At 45.3% G+C, this 27,710-nt stretch overlaps 1 protein-coding gene across 4 annotated transcripts; it reads left to right on the top strand.

Moving 5' to 3' along the window:
- The first annotated feature begins 2,661 nt into the window (after positions 1–2,661).
- On the top strand, positions 2,662–24,416 carry CDC25A (cell division cycle 25A). Of its 4 annotated transcripts, none has more exons than XM_004615279.2 (15): positions 2,662–3,323; positions 4,340–4,413; positions 7,251–7,293; positions 9,218–9,254; positions 9,913–10,008; positions 12,601–12,720; positions 14,506–14,637; positions 15,408–15,482; positions 17,175–17,348; positions 18,929–19,027; positions 20,354–20,416; positions 20,504–20,602; positions 21,637–21,767; positions 23,190–23,301; positions 23,493–24,416. In XM_004615279.2, exons 1-15 carry the CDS (start codon positions 3,154–3,156, stop codon positions 23,631–23,633), a joined length of 1,566 nt encoding a protein of 521 aa, XP_004615336.1. In that variant the 5' UTR covers positions 2,662–3,153; the 3' UTR covers positions 23,634–24,416. The 4 variants fall into 4 exon arrangements, with proteins under 4 accessions (XP_004615336.1, XP_004615335.1, XP_004615338.1 ...); XM_004615278.2 differs by having other exon boundaries at positions 9,910–10,008; XM_004615281.2 differs by lacking the exon at positions 12,601–12,720 and having other exon boundaries at positions 2,663–3,323.
- Positions 24,417–27,710: the final 3,294 nt, after the last annotated feature.

Below are 27,710 nucleotides of genomic sequence, written 5' to 3'. Positions count from 1 at the left end.
TAGATTTTTGTTTGTTTGTTTTGCAGTGCTGGAGATAAAACCCAAGGGTGTCACACAAGCAAGGCAAATGCTCCTTTGCTGAGCCACATCCTTGTCCCTCCCTTGAATATTTTAATTGCATTGCCCTAGTGGGAGTACTGCCTAGAAACTCTTTGAATTATTCTGAAATGCAACTCACTTTGGAAACCACTAAAATTGTGTTACTTTTTGGGCCATTTAATACCAGAGATCACACACATTATTTTAATTCATTATTTGCGGGTCAGCAAGATAGTACAGTGGGCAGGGCCTTGCACAAGGCCATCCAGGGTTCAATCCCCGCCATTGCTTATGGTCCCCTAAGCCCCACAAGGAGCGATCCTTGACCACAGACCCAGGAGAAGGCCAGGTGTAGCCCAAAGTGGCCTAGGTGTGGCCCAACCCCCCAAACAAAGAAATTAATAATTTATATTTGTACAAGATTGTCCCAGGTAATGAGCTTTGTAGGGCAGTTTTGTCTTTTAGATACTATGCCGGAGCAATAGTACTCAGGAATACAGTACTGTACTATTGCTCTGGCCTCGTGTTTATGTTTTTTTAATGTCAAAGTTTATAGTTTGTTCCAGTGTACAAAGTCACTGTACCTTCACTACCGCCAAAATGCCCAAGGCCCTGCATCACTGTCCTTAGGTCACTTCTAGTTTGCCTTTTCCTCCTCAGATTCCCTTTTAAATACCCTGAAAGCAGTCAGTCTTTTTCTTTGCAGTATGGACTCAAGAGGAGTCCTCTGAGTAGGCACTGAGGGACCTGTGGGAAGCAAAAGGAAAAACAAGATCCCTGTTTTTTTGAGTCTCTAGTAAATTGTGGGGACTTATGATTAAATAATCAGGTGGATGATAGCAGGAGAATGTCAGTCAGGATAGCTGAAGGTAGAGTTGGAAAGGGTGGGTATTAGTTAAGTGAACTGGGTTGGGGCTGGGGGAGAGAATTCCAAGCAAATCTTTAAACAAGCAATTGAAGTTGGTTTGGATCTAGCAAAATGGTAGGCTCTCAGTAGAGACTGGATGATAGACTGAGTGAACACTGACCTGCCGCAAACAGAACCAGATATGACTCAGATGTCCCATGTCACAGCACAGGCATTGTCACTTCTAAGTGCAGCACCTTCCTAGTGCAGCACCAGGACTTCCCAGAGTGGGTCTAACTGAATGGAGATTCGGTATAAGGGTTTGGTTAAAATTATGCTCTTCCTTTTATTCCCATTCACAGCTGAACACGGTCGTCCCCCAAACATAATCAAAATAGAGGTTCTGGGGCTTACCCAGAGGTATTCAGGAGCTATTCCTGCACTGTGCTCCGTGGCCGCTCCTAGGCAATCTCAGGAAATCAGGCAACAGTACTGAAGATCAAAACTGGGTGGGTCTCCTGTTTACAAAGCATGCACTCCTGTCCTTGTTTAGTCAACCTTCAAGAGAAGACACGGGGCCAGGAAGATATTAGGGTGAGTAAGGCTCTTGCTCTGCTCACAGCCCACTTGAGTTTAATCCCCAGCAGCCCACTTCCCCCCACTCGTAGCATTGCCAGGAGTGATTCCTGAGTTTAGAGCCAGTCAGAAGTAAGCCCTGAGCACCATCAGGTGTAGCCCCCCAGAACAAAAGAAATAAAAAAGGGGAAAAAAAGTCATAGGCGGAGGGTAATGATTGGGGAGAAGATATTTCTCTAATAATTTCCCTCTGGACCTACAAAAAATGAAAAAGAAAAAAAAATAAAATAAAGAAAAAGGTAAAGCAAAAGAGGGGGCAATGGTACAGAAGTTAAGGTACTTGCATTGCTTGTAGCTAATTGGTTTCTATACAGCAGTCCATATGGTCCCCAGAGGACCACCAGAAGTGATCCTTGAGCACAGTCAAAAGTAACCCTGAGCACCAGTATATGTGGCCCCAAAACAAAAATGAACAAATAAAAAGAAGCACTACACAACCATTAACTACTATATTTACCGTATTACTATCAGGGAGCTCCCAGTGGGATAAGCAAGGGTAGAAGTGAAGGAAATGAAGATGGAGTAAGAGCTAAAAGGTAGGTGAACAGAATACTGACATCCACAGCCTAGACTGAATCATAGGTCTAAATCCTAATAGCAGGCAGGGCCCAGTTCTAGGTCATTCCGTTTCCTTCCTTATTATAAACTGGGGTCCGGATGCAAGGGGAGAAGGGTGGAAGACAAGGGTCCACAATACTAGTTTATAGGTAAGTCAGGACTATTTCCTGCCTGACTTCCAGTGGCCCCGACGGCCTTCTGCAGACTCCACGTTCTCTCAGACTGGAGGGCGATGCTGCCTTTAGCCATAAGAGGGTATGTGGTGGGGGTCCGGGGTGGGGGAGGGCGGGGGAAACTAGCCGCGCGCGGGGGAACTACGCTTCCCAGCATGCAACGGGCTAAGGGAGCCTTTCGGTCTCGAGCGGCGATTCGCAAGTTCAGCCGGGAGTTTTCATTGACCTCTAGACCCCAGCTCCGGTCTGGCGGAGGCCCCGCCCCTTTCTGAGAGCGGGTGAACTAGCCGAGTGGCGCGAGCTTTTTCCATCTCCGCCTCTCATTGGTCTAGCGTAGCTGCCATTCGGGAGCGAGGAGGAGAAGTTGCTTACTGATTGGTGGATTCCGTTTGGCGCCAACTAGGAAAGGGGGGCGGGGCAGCGGCGGGTCCCAGTGAGCAGCTATTTACCGCGAAAGGCCACTTCGGCGGCGACAGCCCAGGAAGGAGGTGAAGGTCGCCCTCTTTGCTGCGACCCTGGCTGGGAAGAGGGAGAGAGAGAGTAAAAAAGACGAAGACTGTGATCCTGGGCCGTCGCCTCGCGACTCTCCCTTCTCCTTTTCTCGACTTGCCGCGTTTGTTTAGATTTAATCTTGAGGTTGCGGCGCCCGCCCGCCCGCTGGCCGCGCGGGCTGAAGGGACGTACCCGTGCATGTGGCCGGCGCCTGCCGGCTCCGCACCGCCACCCGTCCGCGCCGCGTACCGGCGTCAGCGGCAGCCCTGAACCGCGGGGTCGTGTTTGTGTTTGACCCGCGGGCGCCTGTGGCGGGGCGCGCGGCCGAGGCCGGTGCCAGCGGGGCGGGGCGGGCGCGGCGGAGGCGGAGGGAGAAGGAGCGAGAGCCCAGGGAGACCGGGCGCCGCCATGGAACTGGGCCCGGAGCCCCCGCACCGCCGCCGCCTGCTCTTCGCCTGCAGCCCCCCTCCCGCGCCTCAGCCCGTCGTGAAGGCCCTGTTCGGCGCGACGGCCTCCGGGGGCCTGTCGCCTGTCACCAACCTGACGGTCACCATGGACCGGCTGCAGGGGCTGGGCAGGTGAGGGGCCGATGAGCGGGGCGCCGGCCGCCGGGACGGCCGTCTGGGGGAGGATCTGTCCGGGAGAAGGGGGAGAGCTGCTGGCCCGCGGCCCCGCCGCCCAGGGCCCCTGCCATGTGCACCCTTCCCCCCGGGCGGAATGTTGGGCGGGAGAGGCCGTTCCGATCCTCCAGGCTCCCCCTCAGCCCCGAGACGGGCCGACTCCCCAACTGAGCTGCCCCTCCGGGCTTACCCCTACCTCAGCCAGCCCTTTGAAATCGAACCTTTTTTGGGGGCTGGGGGGGTGAGGGGAAGCAGACCTTGCTAGGCACTGGCTTCCAACCTTGGCTGAACCACCTCATGGGATCTTAGTTTCCTGTGAGCTTTGTTCCTCAACAAAGGGCCGTAGCGTTTTCCTTCCTGGCGTTTGTGCATAATCGTGGCGGTCCTTTGCCCAGGTCACGTTCCCGATGTCCATCTCATGCTTCCCTAAAGCAGGGCATTTTTGCTAGGCTTTGCATATTCCGAGACCCCCCCCCTTGACTTTTCCTTCTAGCAAAACATGCATCTCGTGGTGTTTCTGGAGAGGCGGAGGAAGCACATGTCATGCACCTTTCCAAGCATGGAAAAGCAGCAGCGTGGCCTGTGTGGGTGTCTAGAGCACATCCTCCCATTTCAGGGAAAAACGCCTCCTCCCCTACAGTGTGTGACCCAGAGCGGCCACAGCCCCGTTCTCAGGCGCTAACTGCTGATCTAGACAATGTGTGTGGTCTGTGGTAAGGCCTAGAAGTTGTGGTGGCTGACAGCAGCCTAACTGCTAGTTAAGAGTAACCTCAGAGCCCATCCCCTCTCTGTAACCTTTTCTTTTTGGCTTTTGGGCCACACTTCCTATGCTCAGGTGGGCTTGGGTGACTATTTGGGGTGCCAGGGATCGGATCCAGGTCGGCCATGTGCAGGGCAAGCACCCACTGTACTTACTGCTTTGGCCCCGTGTCTGTAACCTTTTAGTGATAGAAACAATTATTTCTCAATTTCAGTGAACATGAACAGCCACCGGAGGTGAGAAACAGCAGTCTTCAGAGAATGGGGTCCTCAGAATCTACCGATTCAGGTAATCTTTCAGTCCCTTTTTAGTTTTTTTTTTTTTTCCTTGGGGCTGGAGTGCAACTGGGTGTGCTGTGGCAGGTTCATGGGACCATATGGTGTGCCAGGAATTGAACCCGGGCCAGCTGTTCACAGGACAAGCACCCTACCGGCTGTACTGTGGCTCTGGCTTCCTCTTTTTCTTTTGTTTTTTTGGGTCATACCTGGCAGTGCTCAGGGATTACTCATGGCTCTGCACTCAGGAATTACTCCTAACATTGCTCAGAGGACCATATGGAATGCCGGGGATAAAACCTGGGTTGGCCACGTGCAAGGCAAACACCCTACCTGCTGTGCTCTGTTGTGCTCTGACTTTTTTTCTTTTTTCTTTCATTAAAACAATTTTGGGCACTCCTGGTATACTGTGCCTGGGATTGAATCAGGATTTGTCTTAAATATTCCTAAGTGTCTGTTGTGTGGGAAGCAATACTTGGAATTTGCTGAAACTTGTGATATCATCTAGGGACTTAGCTTGTTGAGTGCTGGAAGAAGGATACAGAGAAACTTCGGTGTTAAATGACCAACATCCTTTAGAACTATGCCAAGATGGGCCTGGGAAATTATGTTAGGCATAAAAAACTAATGTAAGGCACTTGACTTTCAGCCATACCTGAATTTGATCCCTAACACCCTATATGGTTCTCAAACCCTGCTAGGAATGATCTCTTAAGTGTAGAGCCAGAACTAAGCCCTGAGCACTACTAGCTGTGCCACTCGCCTCCCATAAAAAAGAAACTGTACAGAGAAGGGCTAGAGAAATAGCACAGTAGAATACATGCAGCAAGGCCCTGGCAAGAGTGATTACTTGAGCATAGAATCCGGGGTAAATCCTTAGGCTCAAAACAACACAAAAAACAAGAACTGCAAAGGACTCACTGTGCTAGTTTGTCGGCAGAGATAAAATGTACCAAGTGTCTGCAAGGAGGTTGTGTACTTGGTCTTGGGGATGAATAGGGTAGTAAAGTGAACAGTATCACTTTTTCAAACCCAGGGCTTCTCACATGCAAGGCAAGTTCCCTACCTCTGAACCATATTGTTGCTTAGTCATCTATTAAATGGCAGTCTAAAAAAAAAATCTTAGTAGTTAAATGTAGGATTGATTATTGAAAGCATAATGAAATTATTGCAGTGAGCCTGCTGGGGATGAAATGTGCCAGTGCATTTTATTCTAATTCGTATTACTGCTGGATTTTTTTTTTCTTTTTGGGTCACACCTGGTGATGCAGGGGTTACTCCTGGCAGTACTCAGGGGGACCATATGGGATGCTGGGAATTGAACCTGGGTCGGCCGCATGCAAGGTGCTCCAGTCCCACTGCTGGATTTATCTGTATTAGTATAAATAAGAGATCCTGGGCATAAGTTCCAGGAAATAAAAGCAGGTCTTAAAATGTAGACTTTTCATTCTCATTTTCCAAATGTGGGATCCTCATTTGTGTTGCATGGCACATGGTGCTCTCAGTGAGGAGCTAATATTTCCAGTTTATAGGCTTATATAGACCTGGAGGAAGAATGTATTCTAGACAATTTGTTGTTTTTGGTTTGGGGGCCACATCAAGTGGTGCTCAGGGTTTGCTCATGATTCTGTGTTCAGGGATCACATCTGGTGGGGTTCAGGGTGTCCAAGATCAATCTCTAATAGGCCAGGTACAAGGCAAGTGACTTACCCGCTGTACAATGTCTCTTTCCCCCTAGACAGGCATTACTGGGTCTGGGTCATGTTTAGCAGTGTCTTCTAAAACCCCAAATAAAGCAAATGTTCTGATAAAACATTTGAAATTAAAACTATTCCAGAGGGGCAGCATGTTTCTCGGAGCACAGAGCTAGAGTAACATCACTGAGTGTGTCCCCCCGCCAAAAAAAAAAAAAAAGTTTTTTTCTTTTTGGGTCACACCCGGAAATGCACAGGGGTTACTTCTGGCTCATGCACTCAGGAATTACTACTGGCGGTGCTTGGAAGGGACCATATGGGATGCTGGGAATTGAACCTGGGTCGGCCGCATGCAAGGCAAATAAATGCCCTATCTGCTATGTTATCGCTCCAGCCCCACAAAAAGTATTTTTAAAACCTTTACTTTTTTTTTTGTCTGTGGTTGAATTCTCAAACATCCCTGAAAAGACATGTACATTTAAGAATTTTTGTTTTGTTTTGTTTTTGGACTGCACTCAGCTGTGCTTAGGGCTTGCTCTGGCCCTGCTCAGAGATCACTCCTGTGAGTCCTTATGAGACCATAGGTACTAGCCAGGTCAGCCACATACAAGGCAAGTGCCTTGACTCCAGTGCTATCTCTCTTGCCTGGTTGTTCTTATTTATTTTGTTTGTTTTGGGGCCATACTCTGTGGTACTCAGGGCTTACTCTTGGCTCTACACTCAGGAATCACTCCCGGCAGACTCAGGAGATCATCTGGGATGCCAGGGATTGAATCTTGGTCAGCCATGAGCAAGGCAAGTGGCCTACCTTGCGTACTGTTGTTTCAGCTCCCTGGTTGATCCCCAGCACCACACGGTCCCCTCAAGAGTACCCCTTTTATAAACAAATAACTAGGGGCTGGAACAACAGTACAGTGGGTAGGCCATTTGTCTTGCACGTGGCTGACCCAGATTCAATCCCCAGCATCCTATATGGTCCCCTGGCTCTATGCTCAGGGATCACTCCTACAGTCATGGGGTACCATATGTATGGTGCTTGGGTTCAGCTGCAGGCCCACTGTATTCTGTCTCTGATTCTGGCCTCTTTATGGTAATAACAATTATGTAAATATGCTTTATCTTGAGGGGGGTTTTTTTGTTTTTTAATTTCTCACAGGCTTTTGTCTGGATTCTCCTGGACCTTTGGACAGCAAAGAAAAGTACGTATTCACTGCTTTCAATGCTTTCAATTTTTTTCTTTTGTTTTTATGGGCCAAACCTGGTGATGCTCAGACTGTACTTCTGACTGTGCACCGCACTCAGGAATTACTCCTGGCTGTGAGGAGTAATTCACGGGGGAACATAAGGGACACCTGTCATCAAACCCAGGTTGGCTACATGCAAGGCAAGCACCCTACCTGCTGCACTATCTCTCCAGCCCCCCCCCAAAAAAAATTGTTAATTTTCATAAAAAGGCACATGCATATGTATATCCTATTTTTATGCATATATATATTTTTTTATTTTGTTTAACACCCAGTGTTGCTCAGGGATTTCTCCTGGCTTTGCACTCAGGAGTTACTACTGGCCCAGTGCTAAGGTGACTATATGGAACACTGGGGATCAAACCTAGGTCTGCACTAATCCACTGTACTATATTTCTAGCCCCATATAAATTATTAGTACAATTATTTTATTCATCCTAATGTTACTGCTAAAGCTAAAAGACTGGAGCAATAGTGCAGTGGGTTTCTGAGTGCAAAGCTAGGAGTAACCCCTGAGTATTGCAGGGTGTGAACCACCACCACCCCCCAAAAAAAATCCAATAATGTTATAGCCAGTAATGAGTGCATGTGAATTTATTTAATGATTTTAGTTCATCTATGCAGATAGAATGCAGTCTAGATTAAAGATTATTATGAGATTCAAGAATTGCTGAAATGAATGATTATGTACAATACAACCTTTTTGCATATGGTTCTCCTGTTAGCGTAATGTCCTTTGCATGCTTATGCAGTGCATAATCCCCACAGCCCTCAAGAGCACATTGCATCCTTAGAGCCAAGGCAGCCTTCAGTTCTCACAGACCATTTCCCTCAAGGTGCAAAAACTCCAATCCAGTGGGGGGGAAGGAGTCTTCTGCCTGTACAATATTTGATTTGATTCCGCTTAATCCTTAGCTAATAGATGAAAGACTGGATATAAAAACTTAGCTGTCATAAATAAAAATTAAATTTTCTTTCTTTTGTTTTGGGGTGACACAAGGCAGTGCTCAGAAGCTAATCCTGTGGTGCTCAGGAGACCATGCAGTGCCTAGATCAAACTCAGACCTCCTGCATGCAAAGCATGTTCATAACCGTTTGAGCTCTTTCCTTAGCTCATTTGAGTATTTTTGAGGGTTAGAAGGCAACTTTAAAAAGAATGAGACAGGGGCTGGAGCAATAGTACAGCATGTAGTGCGTTTGCCTTGAACTCGGCCAAATCCCGGTTCAACTCCCAGCATCCCATATGGTCCCCTGAGCACTGCCAGGAGTAATTCCTGGACTGCCTTAAGTACACGTAAGACCTGGTGCTTTGACCAGTGTATTCCTACTTCCCTCCTACCATTCCCTCATATGTACTATCCATTCGGCATCTGCCAGAATATACTCTCAGCATCCCAAACAAGTGAATATCCCTTTTTTAAAAAAAAAATCTCGTAGGCCAGAGATAGCACAAGCTGAGCACGTGTTTTGCAAGCGAAGGCTCCGGTTTAATCTCCATCAGCATCACATATTCCTAAAGCACCACTGGAGGTAACCTCCAGCACAGTCAGGAATAGCTCCCAAGCACCATTAGGTGTCACTCAAAAGTACAGAAATGAAATTGTTCTTGGACTGAGTCAGTGAGCTTATTGCATGCACTGCATGTGGGAGTCCTGGATTCTAGATCTAGCACTACATGGTACCCCAGCACCAAATAGTAGGAACCCCCTCAGCATCCCAAACAAAAAAGTCTTCTTTCATATTGTCTAAAAGATTTTTCTCCTGGCTAAATCATACAGGATGTTTTTCTCCTGCCTAAATCATAAACAGGATGCCGATTTTAATGTGTACAAGCTTTACTTGCTTTATTCTCATTATTTACCTTCTGATCTCATTGCAGCCTCGAAAATCCCATGAGGAGAATAAATTCCCTACCTGTAAGTTAGTTCCCTTGTTTATTTTGAGATATCACTGAATATTTATCCCTTTAGATTGCTAATTAACCCTTAATAGTATATGGTTATTTAGAGGTAAAATTTTTTTCCTTAGTCTCAAAAGCATTCTAAATCAGCTTTTTTTTTTTTGCTTTTTGGGTCACACCCAGCGATGCTCAGGGGTTACTCCTGGCTTTGCACTCAGGAATTACTCCTGGCAGTGCCTGGGGGACCATATGGGATGCCGGGGATCGAACCCGGGTCAGCCGCGTGCAAGGCAAACGCCCTACCCGCTGTGCTATCGCTCCAGCCCCCTAAATCAGCTTTAAAAGTTACTACCTCTTGGGTTTTTTCCTCCGTCTCTAGCAATCAGTTTTGTTCTTTTTGTGCAAATGTTACTTTTGGATTGATTTGGCACCCTAAATCTCTTCTTAGAGGGCTGAAGCTATTGTAATGATAGGTGTAAAGCAATGATGATAGGTGTAGTGGAAAATGCTCTATTTTCCAGGAAAAGGAGCTCTAGCAACATTTACTGATTGCTTCCTACAGTGTATAAAAAGCTAGTCTTCCCACTCCCATTTTTTTGTTGTTAAAAACTTAAATTTCCATGGAATTTGCATTTATGTACCCTAATTCTTTTCTTTTAATACTTTGGTAGCAGAAGTTCTTGGGGTGTAGCCCAGCACTGAAGAGGAGTCATTCTGATTCTCTTGACCATGTCTTTCAGTTGATGGACCAGGATGAGAACAAGGAAAATGTGAGTATCACATTTGTGCATTGACAGGACAGAGATGAAGCCCACAATTGTGGCTTACAGAGAAACCAAGGCTGAATCATGCTGCTTACTTATGTGACCTTGATTGTGATTTCTAATTTCTAGATTTTGTCATTTCTTTGTAAACTGGGAGTAATAATATGTAGTAGGGCTACTGTGGGAACTCAATGAGTTGATGTTTATAGATCATTTTTAATGGTTCTTGACAGAAGATACTCAGATGGTAGTTCTTTTTGTTGTTGACTGGTTGGGGGAGGAGGGGTATTTAACTCAGAACTTGGCACGTGCTTGGATTATGCTCTACTGGATTGACACATTCCCATATCCCTCGGATCATAGCTCAAGGGTGTGTTATGATAATACCTGGGAATAGTATTCCTGGAAGGGTCTTGCCTCCTTGGGATGAGTTGTGTGACCTTGGGGGAAAGCTTTTTTTTTTTTTTTTTTTTTTAAGAGGCCAGCAAGTCTCAGGGATTTATAATGTATCTAAACTGGTAGTTGAGGGCTGGAGCGATAGCACAGTGGGTTTGCCTTGCAAATGGCTGATCCAGTTCGATTCCCAGTATCCCATATGGTTCTCTGCGCATCGCTGGGTGTGACCCAAAAAGCAAAAAAATAAACTGGTAGGGGGGAGAGAGAGTTGGGGGCATGTTGGTTTGCTTTGGGGCCAGCTATGCTCAGGGGTCACTCCTGGCGGTGATTGAGATAGTTTGGAGTGGGAGATTGAACCCTGCATACCCTTGTGCAAGGCAAGCGCCTTAGTCACTGTGCCATTTCTTCAGCCTGCAGGTAGTTTTTTCTGTTTTTCTTGTTGGGGGTTACATGTGGTACTTAGGAAGCCTGGGCTTCAGCTAGTGATTCTTAACTAGTAATTCAGTAGCCTTATGGTTTTCTCAGGGACCAGTCAGGGTCATGCTGCAGTGACCACACGTATTGCTGGTCTACACTTAAGTTTAATGCTCCAGCCAGGCAGTACCTAGGACCAGCAAGGTCATATCCTATAATTCTGGCATGGGTGGGTTGTTGGGCAGGAGTCTGGCCCACGGTCTTACACATGTTAGGTGTGTGCTCTACTGCTTGAGTTACCTCTCTGGCTCTGAAATGAAAGGTTTTTCTTTTTCTTTTTTTTTTTAATGGGGTATCATGGTTCATACAGCTACTACTTCCAATCCCTCCGGTATTTCAGGATCCCTTCTCCATTATCCTATGTTCCCTTCTTCCTCCTCCCCCCTCTCACAGTTCCCTGATCATGTCTCAGGATTTGTTTCCATTGGGAATTGTCTAATCCTTTTTTTGTTTTTATTTTGGGACCACCCTGACAATACTCAGAAGTTTCTGCTGGCTCTGCACTCAGGAGTTACTCCTGATGGTGCTCAGAGGACCATATGGGATGCCAAGGATCAAACCCAGATCAGCCACATGCAAAAAAAAAAGTGCCCTAAATGCTATACTATTGCTCTGGCCCTACCTTTATTTCTATACACTCCATATATGAGTGAGATGATATTTATCTTTCACTTTCTTGGGATGGAGGGGGCCACAACAGGCAGTGCCCAGGGTTTATCCCTGGCTCTGTACTCAGGGATCACTCCTGCAAGGGTCATATGTGGTATCAGGGATTGAAACCCATATTGGCCATATGGAAGATAAGCATCCTACCCAGTACTGTCTCTCCAGCTCTATATCTTTTACTTCTAACTTACTTCACTTAGCATGAGACCCTCCAGTCTCATCTATATTGCAGCAAATGGCAAGATCATTTGGGGGTGGGGTAATGGGGTTCATACACTGCTGTACTCAGGGATTATTTCTGGCTCTGAGCTCAGGGATCACTCAGGTCTGTGCTTTGATAGCTATGGTGCCAAGGATTGAGCCTGGGTCATGTGCAAGGTGTACCTTATCCCTTGGACTATTTCTCTGACCTCGTCTTACAGCTGAATAGTATGTATGTTTTGTGGTATTTTGCAGTGTCAGAAATTGAACCCACAAATTCATATGGGCAAGACTTATATGAAGGCACTGAGTTACCACCCCAGCCTGGAATGAAAGTTTTGACTGCCACTTACAAGTAGTTATATTAAAATGACTTCTTTATAGAGTTTAGAAAGTTGTTGATTTAGGGGTGGAGAGATGATACAGTGGGTAGGGCACTCGTCTTGCACTCAGCCAATCCGGGCTTGAACCCCAGTAGCCCGTATGGTCCCTGTGCACTGCCAGGAGTAACCCCTGAGCATCACTGGATATGGCCCCAAAGTAAAAAACAAAAGATGTTGATTTAGCCTACAAGTGTAATGTTTTGTGTACTTTAGTAAGGTGCTCCTTGTCTTAGGAAGTATAGTATTTGATTTGAGAGAAAAAAGTGCTGCACAAGACATTAATGCTTGATCTTAGAAATTCTTATTTCTGTGGATCCCGTGATGCAATTAGATTAGACACGGGTAAAACCTTAATTGGAGGCAGCACAGAGGCAGTACACTGCAGCCTGTTCCCTTGCTGTCTTACTTGAGATGCAGCTGGGCCCCTAAGCTAGTTCTCCTGGACAGTGGAAGATGTCTTGACCATACTGTCTTGCAGGAAGCCTTTGAATTTAAGAAGCCAATAAGACCTGCATCTCGTGGCTGCCTACACTCTCAAGGATTTGAGGAGGGTAAAGATCTCTTCACACAGAGACAGAACTCTGTCCCAGCTTGGATGGTACGTTCTACGGCTTTCATAGGGGAAGAGAATTACAGCATTCTCTTTGATCACAGTAGTTCTTATTATTGTTACTTCAACTTTGTCTTTTGAAACTAGCTGTCATTTTTTTTTTGTATGATTACTGAATCTGAGGAGCAAAGTAAGAGATAGTTTTGGAATATTAGATTTGAGCAAGGAATATTTGATCTTGTTGATTCTGAGAGAATAGTCCTAGGGCACAGGGAGAATAGTCCTAGGGCTGGGGAAGTGACTTGGTAAAACATATGTTTTACCTATGTGAAGCTCAGCATTTACTTTATCCCTAGCACTGGGGCAGGAGAAAAGTACAGCAAATAAGGCATTTGCCTTCTACACATCTCACCTGGGTTTGGTCCCTGGCACCTCATGATTCCCTGAGTTCTGGTAAGGGTGAACCCTGAACACTGCAGGGTTTGGCCCAAAAATGAAAGCAAGGGTGGGAGGGGAAAGGTAAAGAATACCAAGTTATTCCAAGTCATTCTTCTAAAAAAATCTTCCTTAAAAGTTGTCTCATGTCGGGCTTGGAGTGATAGCACAGTGGGTAGGGCGTTTGCCTTGCATGTGGCCGACCCGGGTTCGATTCCCAGCATCCCATATGGTCCCCCCGAGCACTGTAAGAGTAATTCCTGAGTGCAGAGCCAGGAGTAACCCCTGAGCATCGATGGATGTGACCCAAAAAGCAAAAAAAAAAAAGTTGTCTCATGTCCGGGCCAGAGCAATAGCACACAGCCAACCCAGGTTTGATTTCCCAGCACCCCATATCATTCCTCAGAGCCTGTCAGGAGTGATCCCTGAGCACAGAGCCAAGAATATTTGCCTTTTTATTTATTTACTGTCTTTTATTACTGTATTTATTTATTTATTTATTTGCTGTAAAATCTCAGCACATCAGTCATCAGTCTAGCCCTAAACAACACCCTCCCAAAAAAAAAATTAAAAAGTTTCATGTGGAGCCAAAAGGATAGTGTGACAGATAAGCACATCCCTTGTACACAGCCAGCCTGAATTTGATCCTCAACACCACATTTGGTTCCCCCAAGCATAGCCAGGTGTGTACCAAAACCAAACGAAAAATGTCTCGTGTGGAAAAAAGTTTTCTTTCACTCTTACCTTCATTGTGCTGAGGGCTTGCATTGCATGCACTGCCAGGAGTGACGAACCCCACCCCCCAGTTCAGCAGAGTGGGAGTAACCTCTATGCACAGCCAGGTGTAGCACTAAAATAATAAAAAGCTCGGGAGCATTAGTAGTACACTTGCCTTGCACACAGCCAAGCTGAGCTTGATCCCTGACACCACATATGGCTCCCCAAGCACTACTGGTTGTCACTCCTTAGTAGAGCCAGGAATAATCTCTGGGCAATGCTTGGTGTTGCCCCAAAACCATAATTAATAATTTAAAAGAATTAAGGGGCCATTTTGTTGTCTCCATTGACATATACCTTTTTGTCTTTCCTCATTATTATCCTATCAATTCTTGTGTTCGTTCCTGTTGACCCATTATAATTCTGTGAAAGTATAAACTTTGTCTTTATAAGCATACCCGTAAGGTAAACTGAATCTGGGTTCTCTGAAGGCTAATCCTTTTTAGGCCTGACTCTTCTCAGGATTATGTGTGGATATCAAATCCTTTATGATTTTAGGATTTATTTCTTTACTAGCTGCTAAAATTTTATTACTTACAGAATTTTTACTCATAAAATTAGTGGACATATCCTTGGAAATCAAACCTGATTATTTCACAAGTCATGTTTTTTGTCTTGTAGTTTTCCTCAAGTGAAAGAGATAGTGAACCAGGGAATGTTAGTCCTTTTTTTATGCCACAGTCACCTGTGACTGCCCCTTTATCAGATGAGGATGATGGCTTCATGGATCTTCTTGAAGGAGAGAATCTAAAGGTAGTGTGTTACTATTTTACTAACATGTTCCTATTCCACTAATCCCCCCAGAAATTTGTTTGAAAAGATCAATCTTTGTTTAACATAACTGCTTGTGCTCACTTAGTGAGACTTCACTAAGACTGTTTTTAATGCAATTAAATCCTATGGGGACTTAAGACAGTGCTATGATCCTTACCCAGAAAATTCCTGACTATTTTTGTGCAAGAAACATAATACAAGAATAGTGGAAGGTTTTTTGCCACCTGATATAAAGCTAGTGGGATTAAGGATAGCTCACATATAGTCAGGGAATACTAATTTAAACTGTGTTCAGATACCTGAGTGGTAATCGTGATTCTTCTGGCTTTAAAATTGGGAAGTAAGTTGCACACATAACTAAGGGTTACAGATTTAAATGAGGCACACAAGTTAGGATTGGGAATATTGCCAGAGGTTACATCTTCTTGCTGTGGTACTTGTCAAGGGTCAATCCCTTTTTGTAGTCTGACACACTGCTGAATATTGCTTTTGGCAATAAGAATTTGAAGTTTCTATGATTGACTAGCAAGCTAGACACCCTAGCCATTTACTGAATCTTCAATTGAGTGGGTATGAGCAGGCATATCCAGAAGTGCTTTGGAGCTATTTCACCAGCTCTCAGGGTATCAGAGACTGCTGGAGATCAAAATGGGGAACTCCAACATGGACTGCAACATGCACTGCAGTTTTGAGCCTTCTTCCCAACCTGTCTACTTACTGGATCTTTAAATTCCTGTTTTTCTCTGTAGAATGATGATGAGACCCCATCATGCATGGCAAGCCTCTGGACAGCTCCTCTTGTTATGAGAAGAACTACAAATCTTGTAAGTTGTCCTGTTGCCTGGAGAGAAACCTTCAGTAATTGAGCTCCTGGAATAGTGGACGAAACTAAAGCTTTGGGTCTATAAATCTTTCCTTTGACTTGTTAATGTTTACTAGTATATAGTACATACTGAGGCTGAGACCCCTTATCCTCAGTTATGAGAAAATAGGGACTAGAGAATAACTAAAAGGAGGAGGAGACTAAACTGATAAATATGTCAATGTCACTATCACTGTCATCCCATTGCTCATCGATTTGCTCGAGTGGGCACCAGTAACGTCTCCATTGTGAGACTTGTTACTGCTTTTGGCATATCGGATACGCCACCGGTAGCTTGCCGGGCTCTCTGAGAGGGGCGGAGGAATCAAACCTGGGTCAGCTGCATGCAAGGCAAATGCCCTACCGCGGTGCTATCACTCCAGCCCGATAAATATGTATTTTGTTTAAAAAAAAAAAGGCAGAAAACCTTCATTGAAGAGTAATTCATCATTTTATTTCAGATCATTCTCATTTATATAATGCAACATTTAAAAACTAATAGTTACTTGCTTTTACTGACCCTGATTTTATCCTGACACAACATATATTCACCTGAGCACTTCCACCCCAATAAAAATAATAGTAACTCTCAGATTTTTTTTCTTTCAAGTTTTTTGGGCCACACCCAGAAGTGTTCAGGGGTGGCACCTGGTGGCACCTGGCTCTGTACTCTGGTGTGCTCAGGGGACTATATGTGGTACTGAGGCTGAATTTGGGTTAGCGTGCAAGATAAGTGTACTGGGAATTGAACCCAGACTCTTATACTTGTGAAGCATGTGTCCTACTATTGTGAGTCATATCTCCCAGCTCCCAGGAACAAATGTTATAGTTACATAAATCAGGTTCTTTTTTGGGGGGGGGGTCACACCCGGCGATGCACAGGGGTTACTCCTGGCTCATGCACTCAGGAATCACTCCTGGCAGTGCTCAGGGGACCATATGGGATGCTGGGAATCGAACCTGGGTCGGCCGAGTGCAAGGCAAATGCCCTACCCGCGGTGCTATTGCTCCAGCCCCCAAATCAGGTTCTTTTGAAAGACATAAAATATATGTTGAGAACATTTGGGAAATGGCGTGCATGCAAATGCCCTGGCTGTCCATTTTTTAAATTGAATTTTTAAATTGCCACTATTGATTCAACATTGTGAATCACCATTGTATCACCTCAGCCCCCCTCATTAAGGACCTTCACAGTGGGAATTTCCTTTCCACGGAAAATTAACGTAGACTGTGAATTGCTGGAGACTTGAAATGTTGGTTTCTGTCTTTGAGCTCATGGTTAGTTTTCAGACCTGTTAAAAGCTGAGGACCTGGGGGCTGGAGTGATAGCACAGCGGGTAGGGCATTTGCTTTGCATGCGGCCAACCTGGGTTCGATTCCCAGCATCCCATCTGGTTCCCTGAGCTGCCAGGAGTAATTCCTGAGTGTAGAGTCAGGAGTAATCCCTGTGCATCGCCGGGTGTGACCCCAAAAGCAAAATAAGAGGGGTTGATGGCTTTTGGGTGGGGTCTTGGGGATGGGGAGCCACATTTGTGATGCTCAGAGGAGCATATGGTATGGGAATCTAACTGGTTGGCTGTGTACAAAGTATTCAAGTGATTAGATTTAGTAAAAGGTGGGTCTCTTTTCCTCTTTCCTCTTTCTTCCCTCTAAGGGCAATCGAAGCAAGCAGTTTGACTCCCCTTCCACATATAGCTCCAATGCCCGATCAATGTTGAAGAGATCAGAACGATCTCAAGAGGAATCTCCACCTGGAAATCCAAAGCGGAGGAAGAGTGTGGCCGGGACAAGGCCTGAAGAGGCTGGTAGTCCAGAGAAACCTCAGGAGGTTAGTTTTGCAAGTTCCTTCTTTTGTTGGAGGAGAGTGATGTTGGGTTTTCCTGCCTAAATTTTCCATTTGAGGCTCGGAATAAGGCTCAGTGATAGAGCATGTGCATAATAATGTGAGACTCTGTGTGTGGTCCCTATCACAACATGCAAACTATGTGCTCCAGATTCTCCTCTCTTTCTGTACCTTGTACATTATCTTTGAGACTTATTTTGTTTTTCTTTATTCATGGAAGTATTTTTATAATCTTTGCTTTAAAATCCTTGTTAATTACTCCACTTTGTTTGTGGTTATAGCTGCTTAGTTTTGTTTTGGTGCGCATCCAGCTTAGTGCGTCCAGGGCTCATGACAGAGCTACTTACATGCAAAGCATATACTTTTTTGTTTTACGTTGAACCAAACCTCACAGTGCTCAGGGCTGATTCCTAAATCAAGAATCACTTCTGGTTGTGCTCAAGGGACAGTGTAGTGCCTGGATCAAATTGGGCTTGGCCATGTGCAAGGCAAGTGTCTCACTCCTTTACTATCCACACCACAGCTACCCACTAGTCCCTCTTTCATCAATTAGCTATGTGCAAAGTCCTCCCTACTGCTGTGCTATCTCTCTAACCCCTCTCAGTCTGTGTTTTGGGTTTGTTTGATTTGTTTTGTTTTTTGAGTGAGCACACCCAGCAGTGCTCAGGTCTTACTTCTGGGATCCCTTCTGGTGGGCTCAAGGGACCATTTGGGATGCCAGGAACCAAACCCAGGTTGGCTGCATGCAAGACAAGTTTCTTACCTGATGTACTATCTCTTTACCCGCTCTTGGTGTTTTGGACCCCACCCACTGGTATTCAGAAGCTACTCTTGTTCAAGTTGCTCAGGGGCACATGTAGTGCCAGGTATCAGACATTGGATCCTGCGACCAAAATCTATGCTCCAATCTCTGAGTTATCTTCACTGGCCCTTCTTATTCTTTCAGTGAAAATAATGTTAATTTTAGTTTTGGGGTTTGATCTGTCTTATTTGGTGGAGCCAGAAATCAAACCCTGCAAGTGTTTGTTTCACTGAACTATGTCTCCTTCCCCTACCTTAATCTTTCCTTAAAGTTGGAATTGAAGCCCAGGATGTGACTCTACATTAGAGCACTTGCATGTTTGGTCCTGGCACCACCATAAAACAAAGAGACTAGAGAAGTAGTATAAGGGCTGAGGCTCTTGACTTGCATGTTACTTTTTCCTATCATCACATATCTCTCCTCAAGTTCCCAGGAGTCACCCCTGAGCTGTGTGTGGCCCCAAACCAAATGTATAATAAATGGAGTATAGATGTAGCTCAGTGGTAAAGCAAAATAATGACTTTGGAGTTGCTAGATTCTATCCCAACACCTAAAAAATATTTTTTTTTTAGTAATTGAAAGAAAGATTTATTCAGTAATCCATATTCATTTCACTCCAAATTCAATTAAGAAAGAACTCTCCTTTTTCACTTCTATTTGCTAAGTGTAGACAACAAAAGTTGAGTCTCCTTAACATATTCCAGATGAATGTTTGCAAAAGTCATGTTCAGAATCCTGACTTCATTTTTCGTTTTTGTTGCAGAGTCTTCATCAGTCTTTATCTTTGGCATATTCTCCAAAAGGAACCATTGAGAACATTTTGGATAATGACCCAAGGGACCTTATAGGAGACTTTTCCAAGGTAATTGAGAGCAGATGCAAGTAGGGACTGGGAATATTGCTCAACAGGATAGAACATTTCTTGCAGACATGAGACACAATAGTAATGCAACCCTGAGCCCATAGTTTAATGGTGCTTTGCATGTAGGAGGCCTAAGTTTGACCCATTCCCCACAATAAAAAGAGCAAATAAGCTCTGAGTTAAGCAGGATTAGTCCTTGAACACTCCTGTGTGTGCCCCCACCCACTCAGCCCTCCCTTCCACATACTGCGGGTGGAAAGTACTGTAGAATCAAAAGATCATCTTAGGGTCACTATTTTTTTTTAATAAGGTTGTTCACATTAATTGATTATATTCAATATTTCAACACCAGTCTCACCACCATTATTTTGAATTTTCCCACTACCATTCATCTGCCAGGGGCAGATGCTAGATAATTTATTTTCTATAGCTTATTATGAATATCAGGAGAGGTTCCGTGGCTGCAGAAGTGGCCATGCGGGGCTGGAGCGATAGCACAGCGGGTAGGGCATTTGCCTTGCACGTGGCCGACCCAGGTTCTATCCCCAGCATCCCATATGGTCCCCCGAGCACCGCCAGGAGTAATTCCTGAGTGCAGAGCCATGGGTAACCCCTGTGCATCGCCGGGTGTGACCCAAAAAGAAAAAAGAAAAAAAAAAAAGTGGCCATGCACTTCTGGAATTCTAAAACTGAATGATTGGAGTCCATCTCTGTAGGGAGCTAATCCATTTTGAGATTCATTTGTGACTCTTAGATTCAAGGCCATTAATGCACCGGGATGGAGATCAGAGGCAGTTCGTGGGCATGACAGCCAGGACCCCAAGCCAGTAGGGAGACGGGAAGGGACGATCTGTCTCTGCTACCATGTGGCCTGGAGTCTTAGTTAGGGTCACTTCTTTCCTTTCTTCCTCCCTCCTCCCTCATTCCATCCAGAAGGAAAAAAAAAATTAGAATATTTGGAGTTGAGACTGAATTTCTTCATTGTACAGAGAAAATGTATTTGAGGGTGAAAGCCCCCCTGAAATTCCAGAGGACCATCATGTAGGCATGAACCCCATGTGCCACAGCACAGTGTTTTTAAAAGAAGTAAAAAGTTATCTTGAGGTTTCTGTATTCATATCTAGCTGACTGGCAGATAATGTGCTCATTTCTGACAATTAAAAATGAAGATATATGCCTTCAGATTTTAGTTATGAATAAATGAATTGCCTAGCGTATGATATTAGAAAAGTTGCCTCTTAACCAGCAAGAAAGCAAAGAAAGCAAGCAATGTATAAATTGGATTTGGGCATTTTCAATTAGCCCCCCTTTTTTTTTTTTTTAAAGGGTTATCTCTTTCGTACAGTTGCTGGGAAGCATCAAGATTTAAAATATATCTCTCCAGAAATTGTAAGTAATCCTTTTAGAGCCAACTACACATGGATTCTAGTTATTCCTGGCTGCCAACATTGATTTTCCATGGCTTTCTCTCCACAGGTGGCATCTGTTTTGAATGGCAAGTTTGCCAACCTCATTAAAGAGTTTGTTATCATTGACTGCCGCTACCCATATGAATATGAGGGAGGCCACATCAAGGTATGGGTTTCTGAGGCTTCCTGGTGAGTTCTCTTATGGCTGACACAGAAGCAACTTAAACAGCATCTGATTTTCCAAATGTGATATAGTGATTGCTTTCACTAGCTCACGTGCTTTGTGAACTATTCACAGAGAAAGTAGAAGGCTGGAGGGACTTTATGGGGCTAAGGTGCTTTCTTCGAATGTAGCTGACCCTGACTTGATCCCCATCACCCTAGGAGTAGCCCCTGAGCGCTACCAGATGTCTTTTAAATATCCCCTTCCCCCCACTCCAGTATAAAAAGCATTTGACCCTGGTACACTCACTGGAAGTTCTCTGGTTTACACTACACCACATTGTCTATTGAGTGCTTCCTCTTCTGTCCCTCATGCCATCATCAGCAGCAAGCTCTCTGGTCTCTAACCTTTATGATATTTCTTTTTTTTTTTTTTTTTTTGGGTCACACCCGGCAATGCACAGGGGTTACTCGTGACTGCACTCAGGATTACCCCTGACAGTGCTCAGGGACCAAATGGGATGCTGGGAATCTAACCCGCGTTGGCTACGTGCAAGGCAAATGCCCTACTTGCTGTGCTATTGCTCCATGTCATGTCATGGGGAATTAGCTGGTGGTTCCTTTTTTTTTTTTTTTTTTTCTTTCTGGGCCACTCCCAGCGATGCACAGGGGTCACTCCTGGTGGTGCTCAGGGAACCATATGGGATGCTGGGGATCAAACCCGGGTCAGCTGCGTGCAAGGCAAACGCCCTGCCCGCTTTGCTATTGCTCCAGCCCCTGGTGGTTCCATTTTATATATCAACTTTTTAATCAATGGAAGCACTGAAGTAATGGTAAAGGCTCTGTTAAATACACGCTAGTCTTTGCTGATACCTTATGGCTTTTAGAAGTCCCAAGTTCCCAGATCCCACTCAAGAGTACACAATAGTCGGAAGAAAATTTGAGTCACCTCTTTAAAGATCACTACCACAGAATCACGAATGTAGTGTCAGTCATGCACAGGCATGCAGGTCACTAAAGTTTCTGGTGCCTTTACAGGGTGCAGTAAACTTGCACATGGAAGAAGAGGTTGAAGACTTTTTGCTTAAGAAGCCCATCACACCAACTGATGGCAAGCGTGTCATCGTTGTGTTCCACTGCGAGTTTTCTTCTGAACGAGGCCCTCGCATGTGAGTGTTGGCATAAAAAAACTGGACTCTGGGCATAAAAAGCCTTTGGGCTTTTATAGAACCTGATGGTGTATGACTTTAGCCTGGAGCATACTTTAACATATTTGGCTTCCTCTCACATTCTTTGCCTATCACAAGGCATTTTCATGCCTTAACCTACATATGTAAAAATAGTTTTGTAAAGGTACAAAGCATATGTGATAGATGTTACCTCAGATTCCTATTTATTTAGCAGTCACCTGATCTCATAAATGGCTTTCTTGAGCAGAGTTAAAAGGTGCTGATAACTTTCTGGCTTCTCTAGTCTGCAAGCTTGAAATGTGATAGTCTTTAGTCAAAGGTGTGGTGATGGGGGGACAGCAAGGACCAGAATACAGGGAAGTACAGAATACAGGAGAGACATGGTTGTGGTTTGTATTGAGAAAGAGGCAAATGGGGCCCGTAGGAGAGCAAGCAGGATGCTTGCCTTGCTCATGACTAATCTGGGTTCAGTCCCAAGTCCTGCAGCCTTTATCTCCAGAGGATGAGGAGTTTGAGACTGACCACAGGAAGAGATGAAGTTTGAACCAAACCTAATCATTCAAAATCAGAAGTATTTGTTCTTCACTTTACCTCTTCAATGCCAGATACTGTTGTATCAGATATCTCTAGTGGTCTCTTGAGAACAGTAGGGAACCAAATACTCACGATCCTCAATTTACATTTGGAGCTAATATTCCAGAGTGGTCAGGAGGCAGACCAATAGTAAGTAAACTGCAGTAAGAAAGTGCTTCAGTGTAAAACAAGACCCAAGGTAGGGGCACCTGCATGGTGACAAGTGACAAATTATAGATTAGCTTTGATGGCAGTGTGTGGGCTGTAAGGAGCCACCCACAGGTGAGACTATTCAGGAGAACATTTTGGTGTTCCTCCAGGCAGAGGCTGCAAGTCAGTGTCTTGAGGCAGGAGCACAAGGTCTACTTGAAAGCTTCAGGAAGAAAGAAACCCTCTTCATTAGGTGAGGGTGAGAGCTGGGGCAGAGCCATCTCCAGGACTGAGAGGCAGATGGTGTCTGAGAGGACTGAGAGACAAGGGGGATTGTGCAGCTGTTCCCTGAACGTTGCCACATACACCCCAAAACGAAAACAGGTGGTCAGGGGCCTCCTCACTACCTTTAATAGAAGATAGCCTGTGAGCACTCTTAAAGCTCAGTTGTGCAGGTGGACTCGGTCTGTGACTCTGTGGTATAGCTTTTGCCCTGAATATGGAGTTTGATCCCCAACACCACAGTGGGTGAAAACACAGCCAGGAACTTAAATTAACCCAGATTGATTCTGAATCAGGAAGATGTGTGAAGAACGCTTAGCCCCAACAACCGCTTTCACTATGTTATTCCCATGTTTCTCAGGATAGAGGAACTAACACTGCTTTACTCCTATATAGGTGTCGATACGTGAGAGAGAGAGACCGCCTTGGTAACGAATACCCCAAACTCCATTACCCTGAGCTGTATGTCCTAAAGGGCGGTTACAAAGAGTTCTTCCTGAAATGCCCGGTAAGATGGGGGTCTCTGGCAAGCACGGTCCTCTGCTTACTTGGGCTGGAGGTTGGATCCTAGCTGTTTCTTGCCAGGAGTCTTCTCTGTCCTCCAGGGTGCTTGGGCCTGTTTAGGTTTGCACTGTTGCTCCCAGAGTAGTCTGCGTCTGGTACTTAGCTTCTGGCCTCATCCTTCCTCTTGTCTTCTAGTCTCACTGTGAGCCCCCCAGCTACCGGCCAATGCACCACGAGGACTTTAAAGAAGACCTCAAGAAATTCCGCACTAAAAGCCGGACCTGGGCGGGGGAAAAGAGCAAAAGGGAGATGTACAGTCGTCTGAAGAAGCTCTGAAGACGGCGGTGCCCAGGAGCAGAAGCCTCCCTCCATCATCCTCCTCTTCTCCTCTTTGCTGCAGAGAAGTTTGACAAAGAGACCAGCTGTTTACACTTGGAAAAAAGGCCTAGGGCTTCCACACTTTAAACCTACTTGCCACACTCCCAAAGTTGGAGCCCTGAGTACCCGCTGGCTGCATCTCTCTGTCCCTGAGCCGTCCTCTCCTGCCATCAGCACTGTGCCAAGGCTGTCACTCGCCACAGCACAGAGCAAGATGTTCTGACTCTTCATCGCCCACAGTGGGAGGAACTTCCCTAGCAGTCACGGGACTTCATTCAGGAGGGCCAGGAAGAAGAGTGGGATTGGAGAGAAGTAACAATGGAAACACTGCTTGCCAAATACCAAAGACAGCCTGGGAAGGGAAGAGCTTTGTAGGGTCACCTGTGTCTTTAATTTATTCAACTACATCAATCACTTTATTTTATTTTTATTTTTTTAACTCCTGGAGACTTACTTAACTCCTTTAAGTCAAAATACTGCCAATTCTAGGTAGGGTTTTAGCATCCCGGGGACTACCTCTGCTTTTAATTTTTTTTAAAAAGAAAGAGAAGGAAATGGGGGTGAAGAGGCAAACTTGAGAGATGTGGGACAGAGTTAAGAGTGCTCTGTCACCCCCAGGAGGTACTGCGGTACTGGGGCTGCTGCTATTTAAAGCCAAGAACTGAGATATGGTGGAAGCAGGCCCCCCAACTCAGACGTGGCTATAGGGCATAAGCTAAATCTCCCAGACCTACCTCAAAGGCCATTGATATCCATTAGGGTTGTTCCTGCCCTCCCTTGCTCCAGTTCTTTATGATGCTGGTGTAGGGGTCACAGTCATGAGAGCACTTCAGGCAGCTTCCACAGGCCATCCTCAGGTCAGTGCAGGTATCTGAGGAGAGAACAGAGGTGGCTGAGCTGGGAAGAGGGGAGCATACACTGAATGTCTTCCTTCTGATACTCGGATAGCTTTTACTTTAATTTTTTTAAAATAGTCATTTTATGACTCGAGGAGTATCAAATCAGTGTTGACTGAGCCACCCTTGGTCATGAGAAGGAAATGGGTGCTGGTGTGAAGATGACCGCATAGAATATGTTTCTCAGGAGGTAGCGTGGTGGCTTTTGAAGGTAAAACTTTCTGAGTTTATCATGTTTTAATTTGAGGGGCAGTGGGTGATGGATCACTACTTGCCTCTTCTAACCCCATGGGGATCCCAAAAGAATACCTCCCATCCAAGGAGCTGGGGCTGACTTTGATTAGTTTTAGAGGGGCCTGCTTGGTTCCTGCTCACCCCCACTCTTAGGTACTGGCCTCAAACATCTTTGCTCCTTTGGGGTGTAGCCAAGTTTGTCTTGAACACAAGAGTCGATCTCAGCTCTTGCCTTGGCTTCCTATTCTGAGGGTGGGAAGGAAATCAGTGATATTGGCAATGACTGGTTGCTGTGTTACGGGTTTGAATTGCATTGGCTATAAAACAATCTTGTTAGAAAGAAGTATATGTGGAGTAGGAACAGAAGGGGGGCATGAGAAGGCCTCACCCCCACACACCAAGAGGGATCTCATTTGGTCTCAAATCTTGTTTGTAGGCATCCTATTGTTTATAATGCCAGAAAAGGGAGGTAGGATTGCCTTCAGATTATTAGGTTATTGGTAGCCAACTGCCACAGGCTCTGAAAATAAAAAGAATCTTGAGCCCATGTTGTGCCTAGCTGTTTTTTTAATTTCATTTTGTTGTGCTTTTGGATCATGCTAGCAGTGCTCAGGTGACTTTGAATACCAAACCCATGCCTATAGCAGTTGTGCGTGTCCTCAGCCCTTGCTGCTCTCTCTAGCCCAATCTGTTTGATAGATCTAAGGGTGCTGCTGCCCTGTGTGTTTCTAAATGTACCTAGGCTGTTTCTAGTATGCTGTACCCTAGGCCATTTCTAAGGCCTAGTGGCTGTACTCTTTAGCCCCTCTTAATTTTCATCTAATGAAATGTAGAAATTTTAACATTGGTCTCCAGCAGGCATTACTGATCAACTGTTTACTTACATGGTGTGAAGACTCAGGTGCTATATAGGTTTACAAAGGTTTACATTAAACCTGAGTCTCCCTCTCTAGCACCTTATTTCTTCTCCCAGATGTTTTTCCCTTTTGTTGACATTACCTGGGATCACATGCTTGATCTTCCTTCCCAGGAGTCATTTCATGCTTATGGTTGTGGTATTCACTGGAGGTTGTGCACTTTAGTTCTGTCTGATCGATGAGTTCACACTCATTGAGCCTATTTTGCTTGTACACACCAGGGGTCACTATGGTCCTTACATTTCCCAGAGTGGTACTCCTGTGGCAGTGCTCACACCCGGTAGCACCAAAGATTGTGCATGCACACACTGGTTCTCAGCTTCAGAGCTATGAGAACTTGATTGCATGTGGGAGGCACCAGGGATTAAACTCATGGCCCCATTTGCAAATTGAGTCACTCACCATATGTTTTTGGGGGAACATCCTATAATATTTGACTGCCTAAGGGCCATCAGAGCTACACTCTTCAGGGCTGAGATCAAACTTGGGGGCCTGAGGCATGTGTTTCTAAAGACATTCAATCCCTACCATAATCAGTTTTTGTCACTGAGTTTTAAAAATGCAGAGTATGTATTCAAACAGTCAGTTGCGTTTGAAATCATACTTTGGGGGGGTTGGGCCATGCCTTTGGTGCTCAAGGTTTCTGCCTCTGCTCAGGGATAATTTGTGGGATACTGAGGGGACCATGTGTGGTGCCAGAGATCAAACCCAAGATCAGCCACTTGCAAGTCAAGTGCTTTAATGCAGTATGTTCCCCAAAATGATGCATCTCAAAGAAACTGATTAATTAGGCTGCATACACAGGTTGTATGTGGAAATCGCCAAATACCTCTTGTGATTAGGAACATGTTTACTTATGCTACTATCCTATCCAGTGTTTCAGGTGCAAGGCAAGCACTTTATTGCTGAGCCACCTCCCTGGCCTCAAATTTAGTTTGTGGGGAGGGAAGGCTGGGGGGTGAACCATGCCCAATGGTGCTTGGGGGCCTTTTGTAGTCACTCCTTGGGGAACCATATGTGGGATCAAACAGGTCAACTGCATTCGAGGCCAGTGCCTTAATCCTGTACTATCTCTCCAGACCTCCTCCAAACTTATTTTTTTGGTGGGGGTGACATAGGGTGTGGGGGTCACACCCAGCTGTGCTCAGAACTTACTCTGTACTCTGGAATCACTCCTGGCTGGGCTCCTGTGCCTGGGCTTCATGGTGCCTGGACTAGAACCTGGATCAATCACATGCAAGATAAGCACCCTACCTCCCTGTAGTATAACTCTGGCCCAAGATAAATACATATTTTTTTTCTTTTGGGTCACACCTGGCGATGCACAGGGGTTACTCCTGGCTCATGCACTCAGGAATTACTCCCGGCGGTGCTCGGGGGACCATATGGGATGCTGGGAATTGAACCCAGGTTGGCTATGTGTAAGGCAAATGGTCTACCCGCTGCACTATCACTACAGACCCCGATAAATACATTTTTTTTTAATCAATGAGAAGGAACCCCTTCTGTGCCATTACAAAATAATTATGCACTCAGGATCTCTCATCTCACTTAAAGTTATTTTGAGCAGGTAATAACTCCAGATTATTAAGAAAGCCAACTGGTCTCCAGTCTTACCGTTCTCCAACTGACTTGCTAAAATAACCTTAATAGATCGTGTGTGTGTGTGTGTGTGTGTGTGTGTGTGTGTGAGAATTTAATGGTTCCTTGGTTGGTGCCTATGAAAAGAATTTGTGAAGGCTGGAGAGCCAGGAGTGATCCCTGAGCACAGGGCCAGGAGTAAGGCCCACCCTCAAAAAAGACAAAAAATAAAACTTTAGCCGAATTACTAGGATGTAACTCCAGTTTTATCCTACCTTCAGTGTATATGCTCTAGTGACTGGAATAGATAGTTCTAGAATGCACCCTGTGAGAGAACACAAAGCAAATATGGCAAATATTAAAAAGTAATGAATTGGTTAAAGGATATAAAGAAGTTCTTTGTACTA

This window comes from Sorex araneus, chromosome 4 (assembly GCF_027595985.1).
Source record: "Sorex araneus isolate mSorAra2 chromosome 4, mSorAra2.pri, whole genome shotgun sequence".
Lineage (NCBI taxonomy): Eukaryota > Metazoa > Chordata > Mammalia > Eulipotyphla > Soricidae > Sorex > Sorex araneus.
This window is presented reverse-complemented; position numbering and strand designations above follow the sequence as displayed.